General features: G+C 44.7%; 1 protein-coding gene across 5 annotated transcripts in view; it reads left to right on the forward strand.

The window, feature by feature from the left end:
• RALGDS (ral guanine nucleotide dissociation stimulator) overlaps positions 1-19,985 on the forward strand; it is a 239,030-nt gene that overhangs the window by 110,832 nt on the left and 108,213 nt on the right. Inside the window, exon 1 of one of the 5 annotated variants that reach the window (XM_082262836.1) lies at positions 9,411-9,501. The exons of the other annotated variants lie outside the window; for them this stretch is intronic. Within the exon in view, the coding sequence (XP_082118962.1) occupies positions 9,496-9,501 (6 nt within the window). The 5' untranslated portion in view covers positions 9,411-9,495. Of the gene's footprint in view, positions 1-9,410; positions 9,502-19,985 lie in introns of those variants that run through there. 5 annotated transcript variants of the gene reach the window in all.

A 19,985-nucleotide genomic window follows, 5' to 3' on the forward strand; every position in this document is an offset into this window, starting at 1 on the left:
TGATGGCCAGTGGTCAATATTGCACATGTATAAATACCCCCTTTATCACTGGTGGCCAGCGTTCTATATTGCACATATAAATACCCCCTTTATCACTGGTGGCCAGTGGTCTATATTGCACACATATTTACACCTCCTTTATCACTGGTGGCCAGTGGTCTATATATTGTACATGTATAAATACCCCCTTTATCTCTGGTGGGAAGCAGTCTATATTGTACACATATTTATACCCCCTTTATCGCTGGAGGCCAGTGGTCTGTATTGTACATGTATAAATGCCCCCTTATTCACTGGTGGCCAGTGGTCTATATTGCACAGGTATTTACACCCCCTTTATCCCTGATGGCCAGTGGTCTATATTGCACGTGTATTTGCGCCCCCTTATCATTAATGGCCAGTGGTCTATATTGCACACGTAATTTACACCCCCTTTATCACTGGTGGCCAGTGGTCTATACTGCACAGGTATAAATAACCCTTTATCTCTGGTGGCCAGTGGTCTATATTGTACATCTATAAATACCCCCTTTATCGCTGGAGGCCAGTGGTCTGTATTGTACATCTATAAATACCCCCTTTATCACTGGTGGCCAGAGGTCTATATTGCACACGTATCTTTACCCTCTTAATCATAGGTGGCCAATGGTCTATATTGAACATGCATTTATACCCCCTGTATCACTGGTGGCCAGTTGTCTTTATTGCACATGTACTTATACCCTCCTAAACGCTGGTGGCCAATGGTCTATATTACACACACATTTGTACCCCTTTTTATCATCGGTGGTCAATGGTCTACATTGCACACATATGTATACCCCTAATATTATTGGTGGCCAATAGTCTATATTGCAAATGTATTTATACCCTTTTAAACACTGGTGGCCAGTTGTCTTTATTGCACATGTATACCCTTTTAAACACTGGTGGCCAGTTGTCTTTATTGCACATATATTTAAACCCTCCTAAACACTGGTGGCCAATGGTCTATATTGCACATGTGATTATACCCCCTTTATCACTGGTGGTCACTGACCCAAGCTTGCAGATCAGAAGTTCTGACTTTAATCTGACTTTCCTGATCTGTCAGATTACAGCAGCAGGAGACAATCAGACTAATAGCAACTTTAGAAGGTCAGCAATGGTAGCCTCCATAGTTCTCTCAGTACAGGTGTCCTTGAAGGTAACATTAGAGGGGCAGAATTCTGCCGAAGAGACCAATGGGAAGATATTGTGCCCATCCTGGAGAGAGTCTACTCTGCCATTATTATCTTTCCTTAGTGAGTCACTGACTTGGATCAAGCATGTGCATATCAAGTGTCGGAAAATCTAATGTTACATTCTTATTCAGGATCATTTGCTCACTAAGTAATTCAAGATAATGATGAGAACACCAGGGCAAGCATCTTCAGAAACAAGTAAGCTTGGTAGGTTCCATATTGTGGTCTTTAAAGCAAACCAGCAATGGGTTCACTTTAAAGCCTCGTACACACGCGTCGAAAATCGGTAGGGAATTTTCGTCCGACGACCGATCTGCCGATTTTCGGCTTGTTAGTATGATGCTTCTGACAACCGACTCTGACTTTTCGGCCAAAAAAAATCTGGTGTGCAGGCTACAACATTTTTGTCCGCCGTCAAAACACGGACGATTTTCATGCAGTCAGTACAGATTTAGACAGGGAAAAATCTGATGAGCAAGACTGGGCATGCTCAGAGATGAAAGAACACAAAGAAAGCAAACCAACACATGACATCACTTCTGAAGTAGAATTTTGTCGGGCGAGAAAATTCATGTGCAGTCTAGGCACATTCCAACCAACAGACACCACTCTGGACAAAAGACGGACGAACGGTGGGCCGATAATCGTTGCGTGTGTACTAGGTTTAAAGCTTTTCTTCCGCAACTTTATATACTCAGCTTTTCTATGTCCCCAAGCCACTTGGGGCGCAAAGAAAATACCCCACACTTCCAAGTACGCAGGAGCATGTGACTAAGTCCTTCTGATAGAACTTGGCCAACCACCATACACTAGCACTATCACATGGGAAGGACCTTAATCCTAGATTAGCTAAGACTTGAGTCACTCTTATAGTGACCATACACACTTGGACAAACGATTGATATATTATCCGATTAGTCTTTTCCAATACTAATTATTAATCCATAGTTGACAACCTGTTTGACCAATATGCCACACATGGGGAAGGGGGCTTTGATCCATAGTTAGGATAACATCATGATTTACAATAGTAAGCTATCTGATCCCATCTCTGCCTCCACTGATCAATATACAATATTCATTAACAAAGTATCTCAGTGCTGCCAATTGATGCAAAAAAAAACATATTATTCCACCCTGGCCGATCAATTCCATTTGATTAAATCTGATAGAAGTTGAGTCTAAAGCCCCGTACACACGTACTGATCGTCGACCGAAAAGCTTCGGCCGACGACCGATCTGCCGATTGTAGGCTTGTTAGTATGATGCCTCCGACAGCCGACAGCTCACATTCGGCAGAAAAGAATCTGTCATGCAAGCATTAAAATTTTTGTATGCCGACACCAGAGCGGCCGATTGTTCGCCAGTCAGTACAGATTTCGGCCGATAGACCGCAGATTTGCAAGACTGGGCATGCTCAGAAAAGAAAAAACACAGGGAAAGTTAACCATTACATGACATCACTTCTGCAGTCGGCTGTAGTCGGCGGACAAAATTCTTGTGCAGTCTTTTGCACTTTTCAACAGACACCGACAGCCCTGGACAAAAGACGGCCGATCGTTCGGCCGACGATCAGTACGTGTGTACGGGGCTTTAATCAAAAGGAAGGAAAATTATGCTATTCCATTTTTTGCTGATTCAGTTGTTCTGATTGAGTCACACATTGATCAGATATATAAATCCTGTATAATAAAAAATAATAGAATCAAAATGTGTATGGCCACCATTAGCACACACAGGGAAGCTTCGCCTGCTCCTGGCATATGAACGCTCCGTTCCGCTTTGGCAAAAATGCAAAGGATCGGTGAATGTGCTGCTGTTGCATGGTTTGGGGGGATCTGATGGGGAATATATTGCTTTGCCCTGTAAAAGATGAGCATAGGTTCACTTCATGAAACAAAAAGTGTTCTGCCTCCAGCAGAATATTAATTAAGTTGTTTTGCCTGCAATATCAGATTTGACCACAAGATGGAGCCAGTGGTAAATGTACTGTTTTTGCAGAATATAGAAACTGTTCACCTTTAACAAAAGTTCCCATCATTCTTCAGTCTGAGGAAGAGAAACAGGGGAATCCTGGGAACTCATACTCCATCTTAGAGACTGAAAAAAAAAGTAATCAGCTATCAGAGCACATATAGACTAAAACTTGCATCCCCTAAATGCAGCATCGCTGGTGAGAATTACTTATCGCCATCTACAGCCTAGCTTGTACATGGTATTTCTGTATATTTCATATACTAATTATATGTACCTGTATTTGTTTTTTCTCAATAGTTTCACCCCCACCCTGTTTTGTTAGAAAAGCTTCAAGATTACACTCAGTCTTTGCTGAATAGGAGGGTTTAGCTGCATGTTGAGTTATACACAGGGCAACGTGTAGCGAGGACAGAGCAAATAGTATAATATAAGAAAGCTATAGACTTTAGGTTAAGGTAACCAGAATTTTTCAAATTAAATCCGGGGACATATTTATTTATTTTTTTACTAGTAATGGTGGCAACCAGGGACTTATAGCAGGACTGCGATATTGCAGCTGACAAATCGGACAGTTTTGACACTGAGTTATTGAACTGAGTTACTAAGTTATGATACCATCCATGATGCCAGAGAGACAGGGACAGTGCAATGTAGTCTTTTTACAGACACCCCTGAAGCACACCTGTGTTGAAGCCTTGAAGGCACTGGCAGTCCCACGATCGGATCTGCTTCTCCTCTGTTCTTGCTGAGGGACACTGTCAGCTGCACCTCTCTGCTCATCACGGCTGATGCCCGTCTCACAGTCTATCAAGTCTCACTCTCTGGGCCCTGGCTACTACTGGGAGGGGAGCGGAGCTGAGCAGAGGAAGATCACTCCACCGGGGAAGGCAAGGAGATAGGCAGGCAGGCTGGCCGAGATTAGATCCAACTCAGAACAACATGTGAGCGTGAGCGGAATGGGCATGCGCCCGAAATTTAAGAAATAGTGGCTCCGACCAGCACATGATCATCAGAGAGGGGCACGGATAATGGAAAAATTGCACCCCCCCTAAGCTAGAAGGAGCGGTGGAGTGGGGGTAATTCTGAATTTTTCTTTTTCAATTCTGCACTGACTGTCTTTGAAATAGCCTGAGCCCCTATTCAAATACAAACTGGGGACAAAACCAGGGACAGACTTGGTCTGGGGACAGTGTCCTCAATCCGAGGACTGTCTCCAGAAACCGGGAATGTCTGGTCACCTCCTCCGTCGAAGTAAGTATAATAAATAATAAATGTTGCCGTTCGGGGAGAGGTATCAGGAGTGGGAATGGTGCTTGGACAATATGGCAGATCACTGCAAACATAAAACCAACTTGCCACTCCAGACAGAGCTGCCAGTCTGGCCCTGAAAATTATCTGATCTGTCCACATGCCTGAGTGGTGCGCAGGAATTCACAGAGGGCCCCGGGCACAATGCCATTCCATGTGTCTCACTGTGTACACAAGGCGGTGATAGAAAGGTGAATCTCCTGTCCATAGTGATGGCACATTGTAGTTTTATTGGGACGGGCATCGTATGTGCTATTCTCAGGGAACAAAAGTGATTGTGTGGGGAAGAGGGTGCAAAGGCTGAAAATGAATACACCAAACAACTCTCTTGTAATATCCTTCTTCAGCTTTCTATTATAACATTTAGGCTCCATTCTCACTTGTACGATTCCAAAGTTGCACTGACTTTGATGCAACTTTGATGCAGCTTTGAATGGGTGCGACTTGAATTTGGCTTTGACCAGTCATAACGGACAACCAACTGTTGCATCGTATACCATTCAGGTTTGACTTTCACGCAACTTTTGAGGGTTAACATTGAAGTCTATGGCCTTAAAGTTGTGCAAACGTCGGACCAAAGTAGTGCATGAAGTACTTTGAAGTTGCTGCAACTTTAACCCCTTCATGCCTAAACCTTTTTCTGACATTTGTTGTTTACAAGTTAAAATCAGTATCTTTTGTTAGAAATATTATATAAATTATTTTAGCAGAGACCCTAAAGAATAAAATGGCAATCGTTGCAATATTTTATGCCACACAGTATTTGCGCAGCGGTCTTTCAAATGTAATTTTTTTGGAAGAAATACATTTTCATGGATTAAAAAAAAAAACAGTAAAGCTAGCCCAATTATTTTGTTTAATGTGAAAGATGATGTTATGCCGAGTAAATAGATACCTAACATGTCATGCTTTAAAATTGCGCACACTCGTGGAATGGTGACAAACTACAGTACTTCGAAATCTCCATACGCGACGATTTTAAAAATGTTATTGGTTACCTGTTTAGGTTTACAGAGGAGGTCTTGTGCTAGACTTATTGTTCCCACTCTAACGATCGCAGCGATACCTCACATGTGTGGTTTAAACAACGTTTACATATGTGGGCGCAACTTACGTATGCATTCGCTTCTGCGCACGAGCATGGAGGGCTGGGGCGCTTTAAAAAAAAATTCTTCTTTTTTTTTTTTACACTGTCCCTTTAATTTTTTTTATCATTTTTATTGCTGTCACAAGGAGTGTAAACATCCCTTGTGACAGGAATAGGCAGTGACAGGTGCTCTTTATGGAGGGATCTGTGGTCTAAAAGACCCCAAATCCCTCCTTTGCACTTAAAAGCATTCAAAACGCCAAGTTTGGCTGTTTTGAATACTGTCATTTTTTTTTTTTAAATCTGGCGCCTTTATGGCTTAAAGCAGTAGTATACAGTACTCATAAAAAAAAAAACCCTGCAAGACAAAGGCATAATGAGCTAGTAAGCATCGCATACTAGCTCATTATGAAAAGCTTACCTTAAAACGAAGCCCCGACAGGGACCCCCAGACATTGCTGTGGGAGCTGACATGATCCCTTGGCGTCTCTTCCAAGTTCGGCGGCTCCGGCGCTGTGAGTGGCCGGAGCCGCGATGACGTCACCGCCGGACCTTCAGAGCGAATGCGCCGCTATCGTTAGCGGCTGCATGCAGTGCAAATATCTCCTAAACCGTGCAGGTTTAGGATACATTAATTGTACCTACAGGTAAGCCTTGTTATAGGCTTACCTGTAGGTAAAAGTCACAAAAATTGGTATACTACCGCTTTAAGTAACCAGAAGTGATGTCATGACCTGATCAGAGCTGGATCTGGCTTTGTTTGAGTCTTCGGCCAGTTGGCGGACATGCCGGCTGGTTGCTCGGGCCTCCTGGTGTGGGCGGGAGACTTGGTCGGGCTGCAGAAGGCGGCGGGAGGGGGGGCACCTCCTCCTGCTGCTTTTAATAACAGCTGAGCGGCTGATTAGCCGCATCGATTGTTATTACAAGAAAGCCGAACGGCTCTAAAAAACGGTACAACCCCTTGAAGCCGAGGCCGCAAATTTGCTTTACGTCGGCGGGAAGGGGTTAAGTCGCACATATATGAATGGTTATCAATGCAAAACATGGGGAACGACTTGCCATGCGACTTTGATGTCCAAACTTGGATGACAAGTCACACAAGTGTGAATGGACCCCAAGCTGATCAGTGTCAAAATCAGTAGACTGCTAACGGAGACTTCTTTCCTTAAAGACAGACTGCCTACTTTAAAATGCATTTTGGTTCCCCCCTGTTAGTACAAGTCTATGGGTCTGATGTGACCCAGTGAAAACAGTACAATATCTGTGTGACTGATACCTTATCTCAGCAGGACAGGTGGTGACTGTGAAATACAAAGCTCCCTCTAGTGACTAATCTAAAAATCTAAAATAAATACAATGATAAAAATGGCAACCAAGGAACCTGACAAAACAAAGATGGATAAGAGTCCCCACTGATGATTCATTTTTAAAGTTTCAGGCTTCCCTTTATCTTTTCTTCACTATCTGATGAATCACTGACCAGGATCAAATGTGTGCATGTCAGATGTCAGGTCCAGGTCACTGACTTACTAATTAGTAATGCAAGAATGCAGGTGACAGCCGAAGTGCATGTACCTTTAAAAATAATGGCAACTCCTATATTTCCTTCTTTTTAAGTGTTACTAAACCCACAACAGTATAATTAGTCTGTATATGCAGTAAAGTAAGCTTGTTATACTCACTGAGGAACCTAAGGGGTTAACCCTCTGCATTGTGTAAAAAGGCTGTGTGATCCTGCCTTCTCTGATCCTCCCCTTCTTTTACCATCCCCAATCTATCTGCTGATAGAACAGAACCTTGGGGGCACTCTGTACATGCTCAGTTTGGTGTGTACTGCTAGAGAGTTTTATTTTTATGGAAGGGAGCCTGTGACCAGCACAGGGCCAATCAGCACTGTCCAGACAGAAAGTCAGGGGCCATGCAGCCTCAAAGGACAGTCAGAGCAGATCCCCCGCCGAGAAAAACGGAGTCCGCCGACGGAGCGGCAAGTGTGAAAGGGGACTTACCGTTCATTCAACAGAAAATTCCCAAGCTTGTCCTTCTTTTTTAGGTTGATAACGTCACAACCAGTCACCAATTTGTGCCCATTAACTGGCCGAACTAATGAAGTGTCCAAATGACAGATTTTGGAACGATTTTTCATCTAGTGTATGGGCACCATAAGACTGGGATGCCAATAAAGTTCATGTGCGTGTAAAGGCAGGCGTCCCAATACTTTTGGTAATATAGTGTATGAGCTCCATGAAAAATTAAAGTATATGTAAAGCCTTTTTTTCTCATTATGTACAGTGTATGGAAATGTTTAACCACTTGTGCCCCGCCCACCGTACATTCTGCCGCTGCTGGGCAAAGCGACGTAGCCCGACGTCGCTCGCTCAGGAGACTGTAGGGGGCGAGCGTGCGATGCAGGCAGCACGCTCCTGTCCCCGCTCGTTGCCTGGGGAGCCAGCACGTGTGACTGGCGGCTCCGATGGCCGCCGGCCACTTGCGATCTCCCGCAGCTAAGAGAGAAAGACAGACGGCTGATGTAAACACAGCCGTCTGTCATTCTCCCTAAAGTAATGACAGAGGATATGTGATCCTGCTATATAGGATCGCATGTCTCTGTGATTACTTCACAAGCCACACCCCCTGACAGTTAGAATCACGCCCCTAGGGACGCACTTAACCCCTTGATCACCAGTACAGTTAACCTCTTCCCTGCCAGTGTCATTTTTACAGTAACAGTGCAACTTTTTAGCACTGATTACTGTAGTAATGTCACTGGTACCCCTAAAATGTCAGTTAGGGGTCCGATCTGTCCACCCCAATGTCGCAGTCCCAGAAAAAAAATGGCAGATAGCTGCCATTACTAGTAAAAAAAAACAATAAAAATGACATAAATCTTTAGTAAATGCGATAACTTTTTGCGCAAACCAATCAAAATACACCTATTGCAATTTTTTTTTTACTGAAAATATGTAGCAGAATACAAATTGGCCTAAAATGTTAAAAAATTTTGATTTTTACTTTTTTTTTTGAGAATTTCATATAAAAAAATGTGAAAAATATTGTTATTTTTTCAAAATTGTCGCTCTTTTTGTGGTTATAGCGCAAAAAATAAAAATCGCACAGGTGCTCTGTTTGTGGGGAAAAAAATACGTCAATTTCGTTTGGGTACAGTGTCATATGACCGTGCAATTGTCCGGTAAAGTCACGCAGTGCCGAATCGCAAAATAGGGCCTGGTCTGTGAGCAGCCAAATCCTCCGGGGCTTAAGTGGTTAAACTTGCTATCAGCTTTTTATTGCTGCCTGTGTCCCCAAACAACAGATTAACTCATCACATATGTTATTATCTGATTGTAGAATCTCATTTAGATCTACCAACAACTGTGTAGTGCAAGGGCCTGTCTGATTGGTAAATGTAAAGTTGATTGTATGAAGATTGTACAGTCAGATTGTGATGTGTATGGTGACCCTTAGAGAGAACTGAGTGAATTTCAGATTTGAGCATTGTTTGCTGGATAGCATTAGTAGCTCATTGGATTGTTTTGGTCGTTGCCTACAATTGCTCTGTAAAGATGTAATCTTGTTGAATCTTTGACAAGTGAAAGTTCTCTCTTTGGAGTTGTTGATCCTGTTCAGCCCTCTGGATGGATGGATGGATGTCCCTGAGATCCATTGCTTGGGTTCCTGCAATGATATCGGAGGGCGAGCTGCAGAAAACAAGGAGAGCGGGGTTAAGTTTCTGAACTTTCTTGTTGGTTGCGTGGGTGTAGTGGAGGAGAGAAGCTGCAGACGTCCCTCTGCCAAGGGTGAGCTCCTTGCTTTACTCCCTGACAGGCAGCTGTGGGGAATCTATTAGGATCCTGGGACATCAGGACAGGAAGGAGGTGACCTTGAGGTCCTCTGACGCTTCTCATGAAGGCAAGTGTTGTGTGTCTGTGTGTACCCCCAATCTCAGATCTGGGGGGGGGGGGGGATGCTGTGATTGCTTCTCTGCAGTTAGACTTGGATATAGCTTATATCTATATGGAGATCGCTGCAGAGTTTACCAACACCGCGGCCTTCCTCCACGCAAAACCGCATTTCAGATTTGCGTTATTAAGCGAAAGCATGTGGACAGAGGTTCAGCCGTCATTATGTGTGTACCGCTGATAAGATTTATTTTTTTCGTTAAGATCTCTGGATTTTTTAGAAGGTTATAATAAATGAAAGACAGATGTTTTCCATGTCTACAATAGCAGCTTGGAGAGTTTTATGCCTGCCCCATGGCCGGCCATTTATACCTGCGCTTATATTTTTATTGTCAGTGATTTAGGTTTTCATTTCGTTTTTATAATGTCCAATGTGTAATAGACCTTAGGCCTCTTTCACACGATTGGGCCAATCGGGTCTGCCTGCCTTTTTTCAGGCGGACCCAATCAGGCCACCCATTCACCTCTATGGGGAGGCGGATACACCCGCCTGGCAACCGATCCGACAAGATCTGCTGAAAACAGGCGTATGGCGATACGTTTGCCATCTGTCCAGTTGGTCGGATTGGATGGGATCAGATGAAAATCTGATGAAAAATTGTCATCCGATCTCCCCATAGAGGAGAGCGGGACTCTGCCAGGCCTGTCTCAGCATAGTGAGTGGAGACGGGCCTGTCATCCGCCGAGCAAGTGGAGTCCATCCAAAACGGAAAAAAAAACAGTATTTTTCACTTTTTGCTATATATAACATTCCTAATAAAAAAAATTAAAAATCTGATTTTTTTCCTTATTTTAGGCCATATTTTTGGTAAAAAAAAATCCCAATAAGTGTATTTTGATCGGTTTGCGCAAAAGTTATCGCGTCTATAAATTATGGGAAAGATTTATGTCATGTTTTTTTTTATTTTTTTACTAGTATTGGCATCGATCTGCGATTTTTTAGCAGGACTGCGACATTGCAGCGGACAGATCGGACCCCTAACTGACATTTTTGACACTTTTGGGGGGACCAGTGACATTACTACAGTAATCAGTGCTAAAAATATGCACTGTTACTGTAATAATGACACTGGCAGGGAAGGGGTTAACACCAGGGGCGATCAAAGGGTTCAATGTGTACCTAGGGGAGTGATTCTAACTGTGTGGGGGCCAGACTTGGTGGATGGAAACAGGGCTCCTGTGTTCTGAGATAACAGGAACACAGGAGCCCTGTTTCAATCAGTGACAGATGAGTGGTGTGCCGTATTAACAACGGCACACTGCCTTCTGTCAGTTCCTGCAGTGTTCGCCGGGATCCCGGCGGCCATCACGGGCACCGGACCCGTTGCTTAGCTGCAGGGCTATAGTGCGGGTGTGTGATCGTGCCGCGGGCGCGCGATCGCGGCGCGTGCACGTGCCCGAGGCCCGCTACCGCGAGCCGCCGCACATGTAAGGCTGTTTGCGCAGGAGAGCCAACCTGCCGCAGCATATCTGCGGCGGCTGGTCTTTAAGCGGTTAAACTCATTTGGTGCCTTATCTGCATAGAACCTCAGAACCTGTGTAATTCATTGGTGTTCAGGTTTAAAGGGATGGGGTAGCAACCCTAGTCCTGTGCGTCTTCTGGTCCATTTCAGGTCCGAATTCAGCCAAAATTCGGGATGCACCGCCCCCCGCTACGAGCCGCTCCGCACAAAGTGTGAACCCAACCTAAGCCCTGGTGGAGGGGGAGCTGTGAGTTCCTGAATAGCGATGGATATATCCCATGACCTGTTGTCAAAATAAGAAATCTTTTACTGGACTTAGCGCACATCCTATGGTGCTCTCCTCTTTTATATTGCTCTGTACGTTTATGTTTGCCAGTTGACAATAGTTGCCCCCTTATGACTCAATATAAGGCCAATTGTGAGAGCAGTTCTGAAGCTAGAGAATGCCAAGAGTGAATTGGGCAAAAGCTAGAATCCATTTTTTTTAGTAACTTTTATCTTGACAAGCACAGAGGGAAATGGTAGCAGGTACCCTGAGAGGAGAGCATCTTTTTGCTCCTTATGCTCCATTGGCTGGACTCTGTGTCACTTACTGGTAAGGACCAGTAGACCACCAACTACTGAACTGTAGCCTTCTCACTGTAGCCTTCACATTCCTCCTCCTTGCTTCTGTTGCATTGTGTCCAGGGCCGGCGCTCCCGCTAGGCGAACTAGGCAGCTGCCTAGGGGCGCACTGCTGCCTAGCCTAGGGAGGGTGCAGACTGGCCCGGATGGATCATTCACGGCAGCTCAGGCTTTGTGTCATTGTCAGTTTGTGATCTGAAAAACAGCTCCTTAGTTTTCTTACAAGTTGTTGTCTAAAATACCAAGCTATACCCTTCCCTCTTCTTGCCCCGTACGTCTACTTTGTATCACTGCTAGGAGCAGAATGGTCAGGAGATGAGCTCAGGGTTTGATGGATCAAAAACAAACCGCAATGTATCCCTATGGCTGGCCAGATGTAAGCAGATGGGACGCCACCTATTTTTGACCACATTCAGGTCTGCTTTTACTGACCTACAAGAAGAAAGAGCCAGGACTCAAGAGCTTGTTGACCTCAAAGTTTTATCGGGGTCATTTTGCAATCATAATATAAAAGTTTGCAAAAAATTCCGTAATACGTCAACTTTCCAGGGCCATGGTGAACCTCTTTCTCTGAGGGAGTTAAAGTTAGCCATATGTGGATTGATTTCCCCCTGTTTGGCCTTTAATTTTCCACTCAGCTCAGTCGATTTTTACATTGACTTTTGTTGAGCAGGTTGTGGCGCTTACAAGGCCAAAATTTCAACAATTGGTGGCCGTCCTGAGGGGGGATTTCTACACAGACCACAAAAAGAAGACTGATTGAGGTTCTATTTCTTCTCTACATTGATAAAAAAAAGGTGTAGTAGACATTCCCCTTCACTTCAGAAGTCTGTTGAGACGAGTGCGTAGGGTACGGCGTGCTGACGTCACCGCGCTGCCCAGAGGACAGGCTACATGAGAGCCGGCCGGCTTCTATCCAGAGCGATTCCTTTAAGTTTACATGTGAGTTTAATTTTATATATCTTTTAATAAAGCCTGACGTTATTACACTATTGAGCCCCTTTCTTTTGTATGGCACTATTGGAGTATACCTTGATTGACATCAGGACTAGTTTACCCTCTCCTGGCTATATCCTTGGTCACTTGCTGGAGGAAGGATTGCACATCTAAAAGGCGCTGTGAGGAGATCTATACAGGCTGTTTTTACCAGTGTTCTGGTAAGGAGATAAGTGTGTCACTGTCATTGGATCACTGGGGTGATAGCAGAGTAGTCTCACATCTATATCACTTCACCTTCTTGTGGACTCTACTTAGGACTTTACTTTACTAATTTATGGCATGATTATTTATGGAATATATAATATTGTTAACATTCCTTTGTGATTTCTAGTGGTCACTTTTGTATGTATATTATTTGTTGCCCCACTAAGTGACATACAGGCACTTTATTTGTCATTTATCCAATATAGGCACTATTTTTGTTATTCATTTATTTAATTCGGTTTTTGCACAATACCTACAGGTTCACATATAGCGCAGCTTTTCTATTTATATTATTTATATTCCCCTTCACTTGCTGAGGAGATCCTCTGAAGAAGTCACGTGGGTTGTGACGTAACGCGTAAGGGCGGAACCAGTGACTTCATTGTGCAAAACAGTATGGAAATGAGAAGGTTGTTGAGAGATAATTAGCACTAATTTTCCATTTTATTATTTATCCACATTGATTTGCATTCACAGCAGCTCCGCACTTTATTCAGTAATATATTATCTAATACCCTGACAGGAGTTTTAAGTCCTCCGCATTCTATACAAACTAAGAAAACCAAACTTTTTGGTACAAAAAATTAAAAGTCAGCAGCTACAAATACTGTAGCTGTTGACTTTAAATATAAGGACACTTATCTGTCCAGGGATCCATGGTTGTCCTCACCCGGGCCGATTCTTCAATTGGTTTAGGGTCCAGACGCCGACATCCTAAGTAAGAGAAACCAGCAGTCAAGCCATGCAGCCTCCCAGCCAGTTTCTCACTGCACATGGGTGAGCTGCAATGCGATTTGTGAATGGTCCTGCAGTCTTCTGAGACCTGTGATGTGAGGAAGAAGGGGGCAGCCGAATGTCCGCTCAGGTACCTGCCCCCCCCCCCAAAAAAAAGTGCCAATCATTAAATAGGAGAGGGGGGGATGCAGAGAAGCAGGACTTTCCCTTTTGGGTGAAGTATTACTTTATAACCCCCATAATCAATTTTTCATGAAATTGTTTTTAAGTGTTTTTCTGCCTGTAATTTTTGGAAGCTCCCGGACCTTTCCTTTTCCCTCTCACTTCTGTTTGTTTAAAGCGAGCAGTGTGCATTAAATGCAGTCTTTTGCACTGCTCTATGTACACTACACATCTCAATGTCTATAAATCGTCTTGGGAATGGGCAAGAGAGATTGGCTATGTTCCTGCATACAGTGGGACCATGGAAAATAAATGTAGTCACCTTCTAGCAGGACATCATTCACAGCAGAAAAAAAGGAATTGAGGATTTAGAGGCTGAGAGCAATAGAAGGGACTTTATTGAGTTTTGAGTGCAAACTTAAATAGAATTTTATTTTTAAACCAGAGTTAAGTGTCACTTTAAAGTGGTTCTAAGGCCTTAAGGTTTTTCACCTTAATTGGCTCCCGCTGCTGTCAATCAAATGCTGTGACACGGGAGGCGGGGGGGGGGGGGGGGCGAGTCCCGGTGTCTGTGTTAATGGACGGAGCAGCGGGACTCAGGAGTGAGCCCACACGAGTGTGTTCATGGAAAGCAGCTTTCCGTGGGGGCACCATCTGAAGAGGAGGGGCCTGAAACCCCGGCAGGGGACCCCAGAAGAGGAGGGGCCTTAAGCCCCGGCGGGGAACCCAGAAGAGGAGGATCGGGGCTGCTCTGTGCAAAACCATTACACAGAGCCGGTAAGTATAACATGTTTGTTATTTTTACAAAAAACAACCACTTCAGCTCCAGAAGTTTTACCCCCCCCCCCCCTTCATGACCAGGCCATTTCTTGCGATACGGCACTGTGTTACTTTAACAGACAATTGCGCAGTCGTGCGACGCTGCACCCAAATAAAATTAATGCACTTTTTTCCCACAAATAGAGCCTTCTTTTGGTGGTATTTGATCACCTCTGTGTTTTTTTTTTTTTTGCGCTATAAACAAAAAAAGAGCCACAATTTTGAGAAAAAAAAACAATATTTTTTACTTTCTGCTATAAAACACATCCAATAGGAAAAATGTATAACAAATCTAATTTCTTCATCAGTTTAGGCCAATATTTATTGTGCTACATATTTTTGGTAAAAAAAATCCCAGTAACTGTAAAAAAATTTTTTTTACTAGTAATGGTGGTGATCAGCGATTTTTAGCGGGACTGTGACTATGCGGCGGACAAATCTGACAGCAAGTGGCACTTTTTGGGGACCAGTGACACCAATACAGTGACAAGTGCTAAAAAAAAAAGCACTGTCACTGTTCAAATTACACTGGCAGGGAAGGGGATAACATCAGGGATGATTAACCACTTGCCGACCGCCCTCAGTATATTTACTGCGGCAGTCAGCCCCGTACAGGCAAAGTGACGTAGTACTACGTCGCTAGCCTGAGAACCTCTAGGGGGTGAGCACGTGCCGCTGGAGGTGCGCTCCCGCCCCCGCTCGTTCCCTAACATGTCCATGCGTGGGACCAGTGGACCCGATGTCCGCCAGTCACTCGTGATCTCCCAGTGCAGAGGGAGAAAGGCAGACGGCTGATGTAAACAAAGCCGTCTGTCATTCTCCCTGATCTAACTGCAGAGATCATACGATCCTGCTATGTAGGATCCTGTTTCTCTGTGATTACATCACTAGCCACACCCCTTTACAGTTAGAATCACACCCCTAGGGACACACTTAACCCCTTGATCACCAATAAAGTTAACCCCTTCCCTGCCAGTGTCATTTTGCAGTAACAGTGCATATGTATAGCACTGACTACTGTAGTAATGTCACTGGTACCCCCAAAAGTGTCAAATATGTCAGTCAAGGGTCCGATCTGTCCACCGCAATGTCGCAGTCCCGCAAAAAGAATCGCAGATCGCCGCCATTACTCGTTAAATAAAAAAACAATAAAAATGACAGAAATCTTTCCCTTAGTTAGTAAATGCAATAACTTTTATGCAAACCAATAAAAATACGCTTATTTGAATTTTTTTACCAAACATATGTAGCAGAAAACAAATTGGCCTAAAATGTTAAAAAATCTTGATTTTTACATTTTTTTGGGGGGGAATTTCATAAAAAAAGTGAAAAATATTATAATTGTTTCAAACTTGTCGCTCTTTTTGTGTTTATAGCGCAAAAAGTAAAAATCGCACAGGTGATCAAATACCACCAAAAGAAAGCTCTGTTTGTGGGGGAAAAAGGACGTCAATTTAATTTGGGTACAGCGTCACACAACGTAATTGTCCGTTAAAGTCACGCAGTGCCAAATCGCAAAATAGGGCCTGGTCTTTGGGCAGCCAAATCCTCTGGAGCTTAAGTGGTTAGGGGGTTAAATGTGTTCCCTGAGAGTGCTTGCTAACTGTGTGGGAGATGCTTTGACAGGGGGAAGACAGAGATCCGAGTTCAAGGATCTCCATCTTCCCCTCTCACAGAACGGCGATCTGCCACGTTTACATAGGCAGACTGCCGCTCTGCCTCTCTTGGGAACGATTGGTGGGTGCTGGCGAACATCGTGTCCACTGGACCCACTGATTGGCTCCCTCTGTGTCCAATCATAGCGGAAGCTGTTCGCCGGTGGCGCGCATGCGCTCCCCAGACCCGGAAATAGAAATAACGTTCAGGTACGTGATTTCGCACTGAAGGGCCGCCCTGTTGTAGTATACGTACGCGGGGCGGTCCGGAAGCGGTTAATCTCACCACAGACCCCATTATCAGCTCTTACTCAACAGTTTCAACACACAATAGATACAGAATGTACATTATTAGATATTAGGCTTCGTTTACACTAGTGTGACTTTTCATGCTACTTTTGGACACAAAGTCGCATGACAGGTCACAGCCCATTGATTTCAATGGCATCTGTTCCAATATATGCGACTTAAAGTTGCAGTGACTTTGAAAAGGTGCCTGCACTACTTTGATGCGACTTTTGTCAGAGAGTGTAAAGTCAGATCAAAATTGCACTCAGAGTTGCTTCAAAGTTTTTTTGTGTCGCACTAGTGGAAACGTAGCCTTACTATAGATAGACTGTAGGAGGTAGAACAGCTACAATATGTTTTTCATGGCAACATTCAGGGATGTTGGAGCAGTAGATTGTTCTAGTACTAAGAATAGTGATGGAGTCCATTTGTTACTTTTATCATTTGTAAGAAATGTTGCAAGCGTACGTTTTTCCATCCTATTTTAGGAAAGAAGAAGCAGAATTTGTTATCGTAAAAATGTGCAAAGTAACCTGGAACAGCCCACAAGATGTTTAAATATAGCTGAAATCTGGACATGTGTTCTCATAGAATTAGCCTTCTCAGTGCCGGTTCACATTTCTGCGATGCGGGAACGCTGCGAATATACAGCGTGTTCCCGCATCGCATCTGCACCCCTGCGATACGCTGGGGTGTCAATTAAAAGTTAACGACACCCCCAGATAAAATCGCATATCGCAGTGTGATCTGTAAGTTCGCACAGAATCGGATCGCACTAGTGTGAACCACCATGCGATCCGATTCTGCTGCGGACCAAAAAAAAGCGTCCTGTGCGTCTTTTAGTGCGATTGCGGTGCAAATTCAGCCATACAAACTGTATGGCTGAATTTGCACCGCACAGAGATCGCATGTAATTTTAGGAGCAGTGCGCTCCAAATTACATGCGATCTCTGTGATCGCACTAATGTGAACCGGCACTCAAAGCCGCATTAAACCGAAAAATAAAGCTGCATGATTCTGGCAAAAATGAGAATCATGATTTTTTTGCTTAGAATCAAGATCACGATTCTCTCCCGAATATATATAAAAATATATATATATATATATATATATATATATATATATATATTTTTTTTTTTTAACCATTTGAAATAAAGCTGTGACTAGGATTACCCCATCCTCTGTCATGGAGTACCCCTGGGTATTGCTGGCTGGTACTGCTGTGGGTACTGCTAGCTGGTGCGTACTGCTAAGGGTACTGCTGGCTGGTGCGTACTGCTGGCTGGTGCGTACTGCTGGCTGGTGCGTACTGCTGGCTGGTTCGTACTGCTGTGGGTACTGCTGGCTGGTGGGTACTGCTAGCTGGTGGTTATTGCTGGCTGGTGGGTGCTGCTGGCGGGTGCGTACTGCTGTACTGTAGGTACTGCTGTGGGTACTGCTAGCTGGTGGGTACTGCTAGCTGGTGCGTACTGCTGTGGGTACTGCTGGCTGGTGGGTACTGCTGGCTGGTGGGTACTGCTGGTTGGTGGGTACTGCTGTGGGTTCTGCTGGTTGGTGGGTACTGCTGGTTGGTGGGTACTGCTGTGGATACTGCTGGCTGGTGGGTACTGCTGGTTGGTGGGAACTGCTGTGGGTACTATTGGTTAGTGGGTACTGCTGGTTGGAGGGTTCTGCTGTGGGTACTGCTGGCTGGTGCGTACTGCTGTGGGTGCTGCTGGCTGGTGCGTACTGCTGTGGGTGCTGCTGGCTGGTGCGTACTGCTGTGGGTGCTGCTGGCTGGTACTGCTGGCTGGCGGGTACTGCTGTGGGTACTGCTGGCTGGTGCATACTGCTGTGGGTGCTGCTGGCTGGTACTGCTGGCTGGTGGGTACTGCTGTGGGTACTGCTGGCTATATCGCCCGGGTGTCAGGCAGACATCCCAAGTCTCTGGCATGCGGGCTGCAGTTGTCTGTGTCATAGACACATATAACACTGAGAATCGTCAACATTCGGGAGTGAGATCATAGGGGGGTGGGGGGAGTGAATCGAGATTGCGATTCCTATATGATCAATCGTGCAGCTCTACCGAAAAACAACAAAGTTATTAAATTGCAGTTTACCATTTCGTAGATGTCGTGGCTACATTTTTAAAAAATGTTTCTTTTCTTTTACTTTCAACCCGTGATCCAGCCAGTGAGCCCAAGCTATCCAGCAAAAGTGTCAGTTAGAGGGTTGAGACAAACCATTTAGCACTGCGTATCCAGCACTAAGGGAGATACGCAATTAGCGGCCCAGTCCAGTGGGGGGGGGGGGGGTATATTTGCATATGATCCGCGTGAAGGGGTTAGGAAAGGCCAAATATAAGTCAAGTACTGCCAAGTGGGGAAACTTTTCACAATTCCACTTAAATCCGTTTAATCATTTGCAAGTGAAGATGTCAGGAATGTCAGATGATAAGATGAAGCAATCATACATACCTGAGAGTAAAATAATAGCACCTCTTATTTCACAAGGGGGGAGATTTTGTCCCAAAGTATTCTTTACCTGCAGCTTCAATAGGTTTGCTCAATAGTTTAAAGCTGAACTCTGGGATGAGCAAATACAAGAGGCATGTGTATTCTTCCTTGGATCTTCATGTGCCCTTAACCCCTCAAATTTCCTCTCCTAGCACTCCAATCATCCCTACTAGCACAAGTCCTACCCCCCCCCCCAAAAAAAACAGTCCGCTCCTAGCACTCCAATCATCCCTACTAGCACAAGGCCTACCCCCCAAAAAAACTCTCCCCTCCTAGCATTCCAATCATCCCTACTAGCACAAGTCCTACCCCCCCCAAAAAAACAGTCCCTTCCTAGCACTCCAATCATCCCTACTAAAAAACAGTCCCCTCCTAGCACAAATCCCCCCCCCCCAACCATATCGCCTCTTCTAGCAAAAAAAAACCCAAATCCCCCTTCTAGCACAAATCCTCTTCCTCTGTCCCCCCTCCCAACACAAATCCCCCTAAATTACAACTTCTAGCACCCCCCTCAAAAAAAATGTTACCTGCTAGAACAATACGTACCCCTTGTCGCCTCTCAAACCCCCCTCCCAACACAAATCCCCCTAAATTACAACTTCTAGCACCCCCGCCCCCAAAATTTTTACCTGCTAGAACAATACGTACCCCCTGTCACCCCTGAAACCCCCCCTCCCAACACAAATCCCCCTAAATTACAACTTCTCGCACCCCCCCCTCAAAAAAAATGTTTTTCCCTGCTCGAACAATACTTGCCCCTGTCGTCTTTCAAACCCCCCTCCCCTCCCAACACAAATCCCCTTAAGATACAACTTCTAGCACCCCCCCCCCAAAAAGTTTCCCTGTTAGAACAATACTTACCCCCTTGCCGTCCCTCAAACCCCCCCTCCCAACAAACCCCTAAATTACAACTTCTAGCAACCCCCCCCCCCCCCCCAAAAAAAAATTCCGTACTAGAACAATACTTACCCCCGGCCAACCCTCAAACCC

Source organism: Pelophylax lessonae (assembly GCF_965119305.1).
Source record: "Pelophylax lessonae genome assembly, chromosome: 7".
Taxonomy (NCBI): domain Eukaryota; kingdom Metazoa; phylum Chordata; class Amphibia; order Anura; family Ranidae; genus Pelophylax; species Pelophylax lessonae.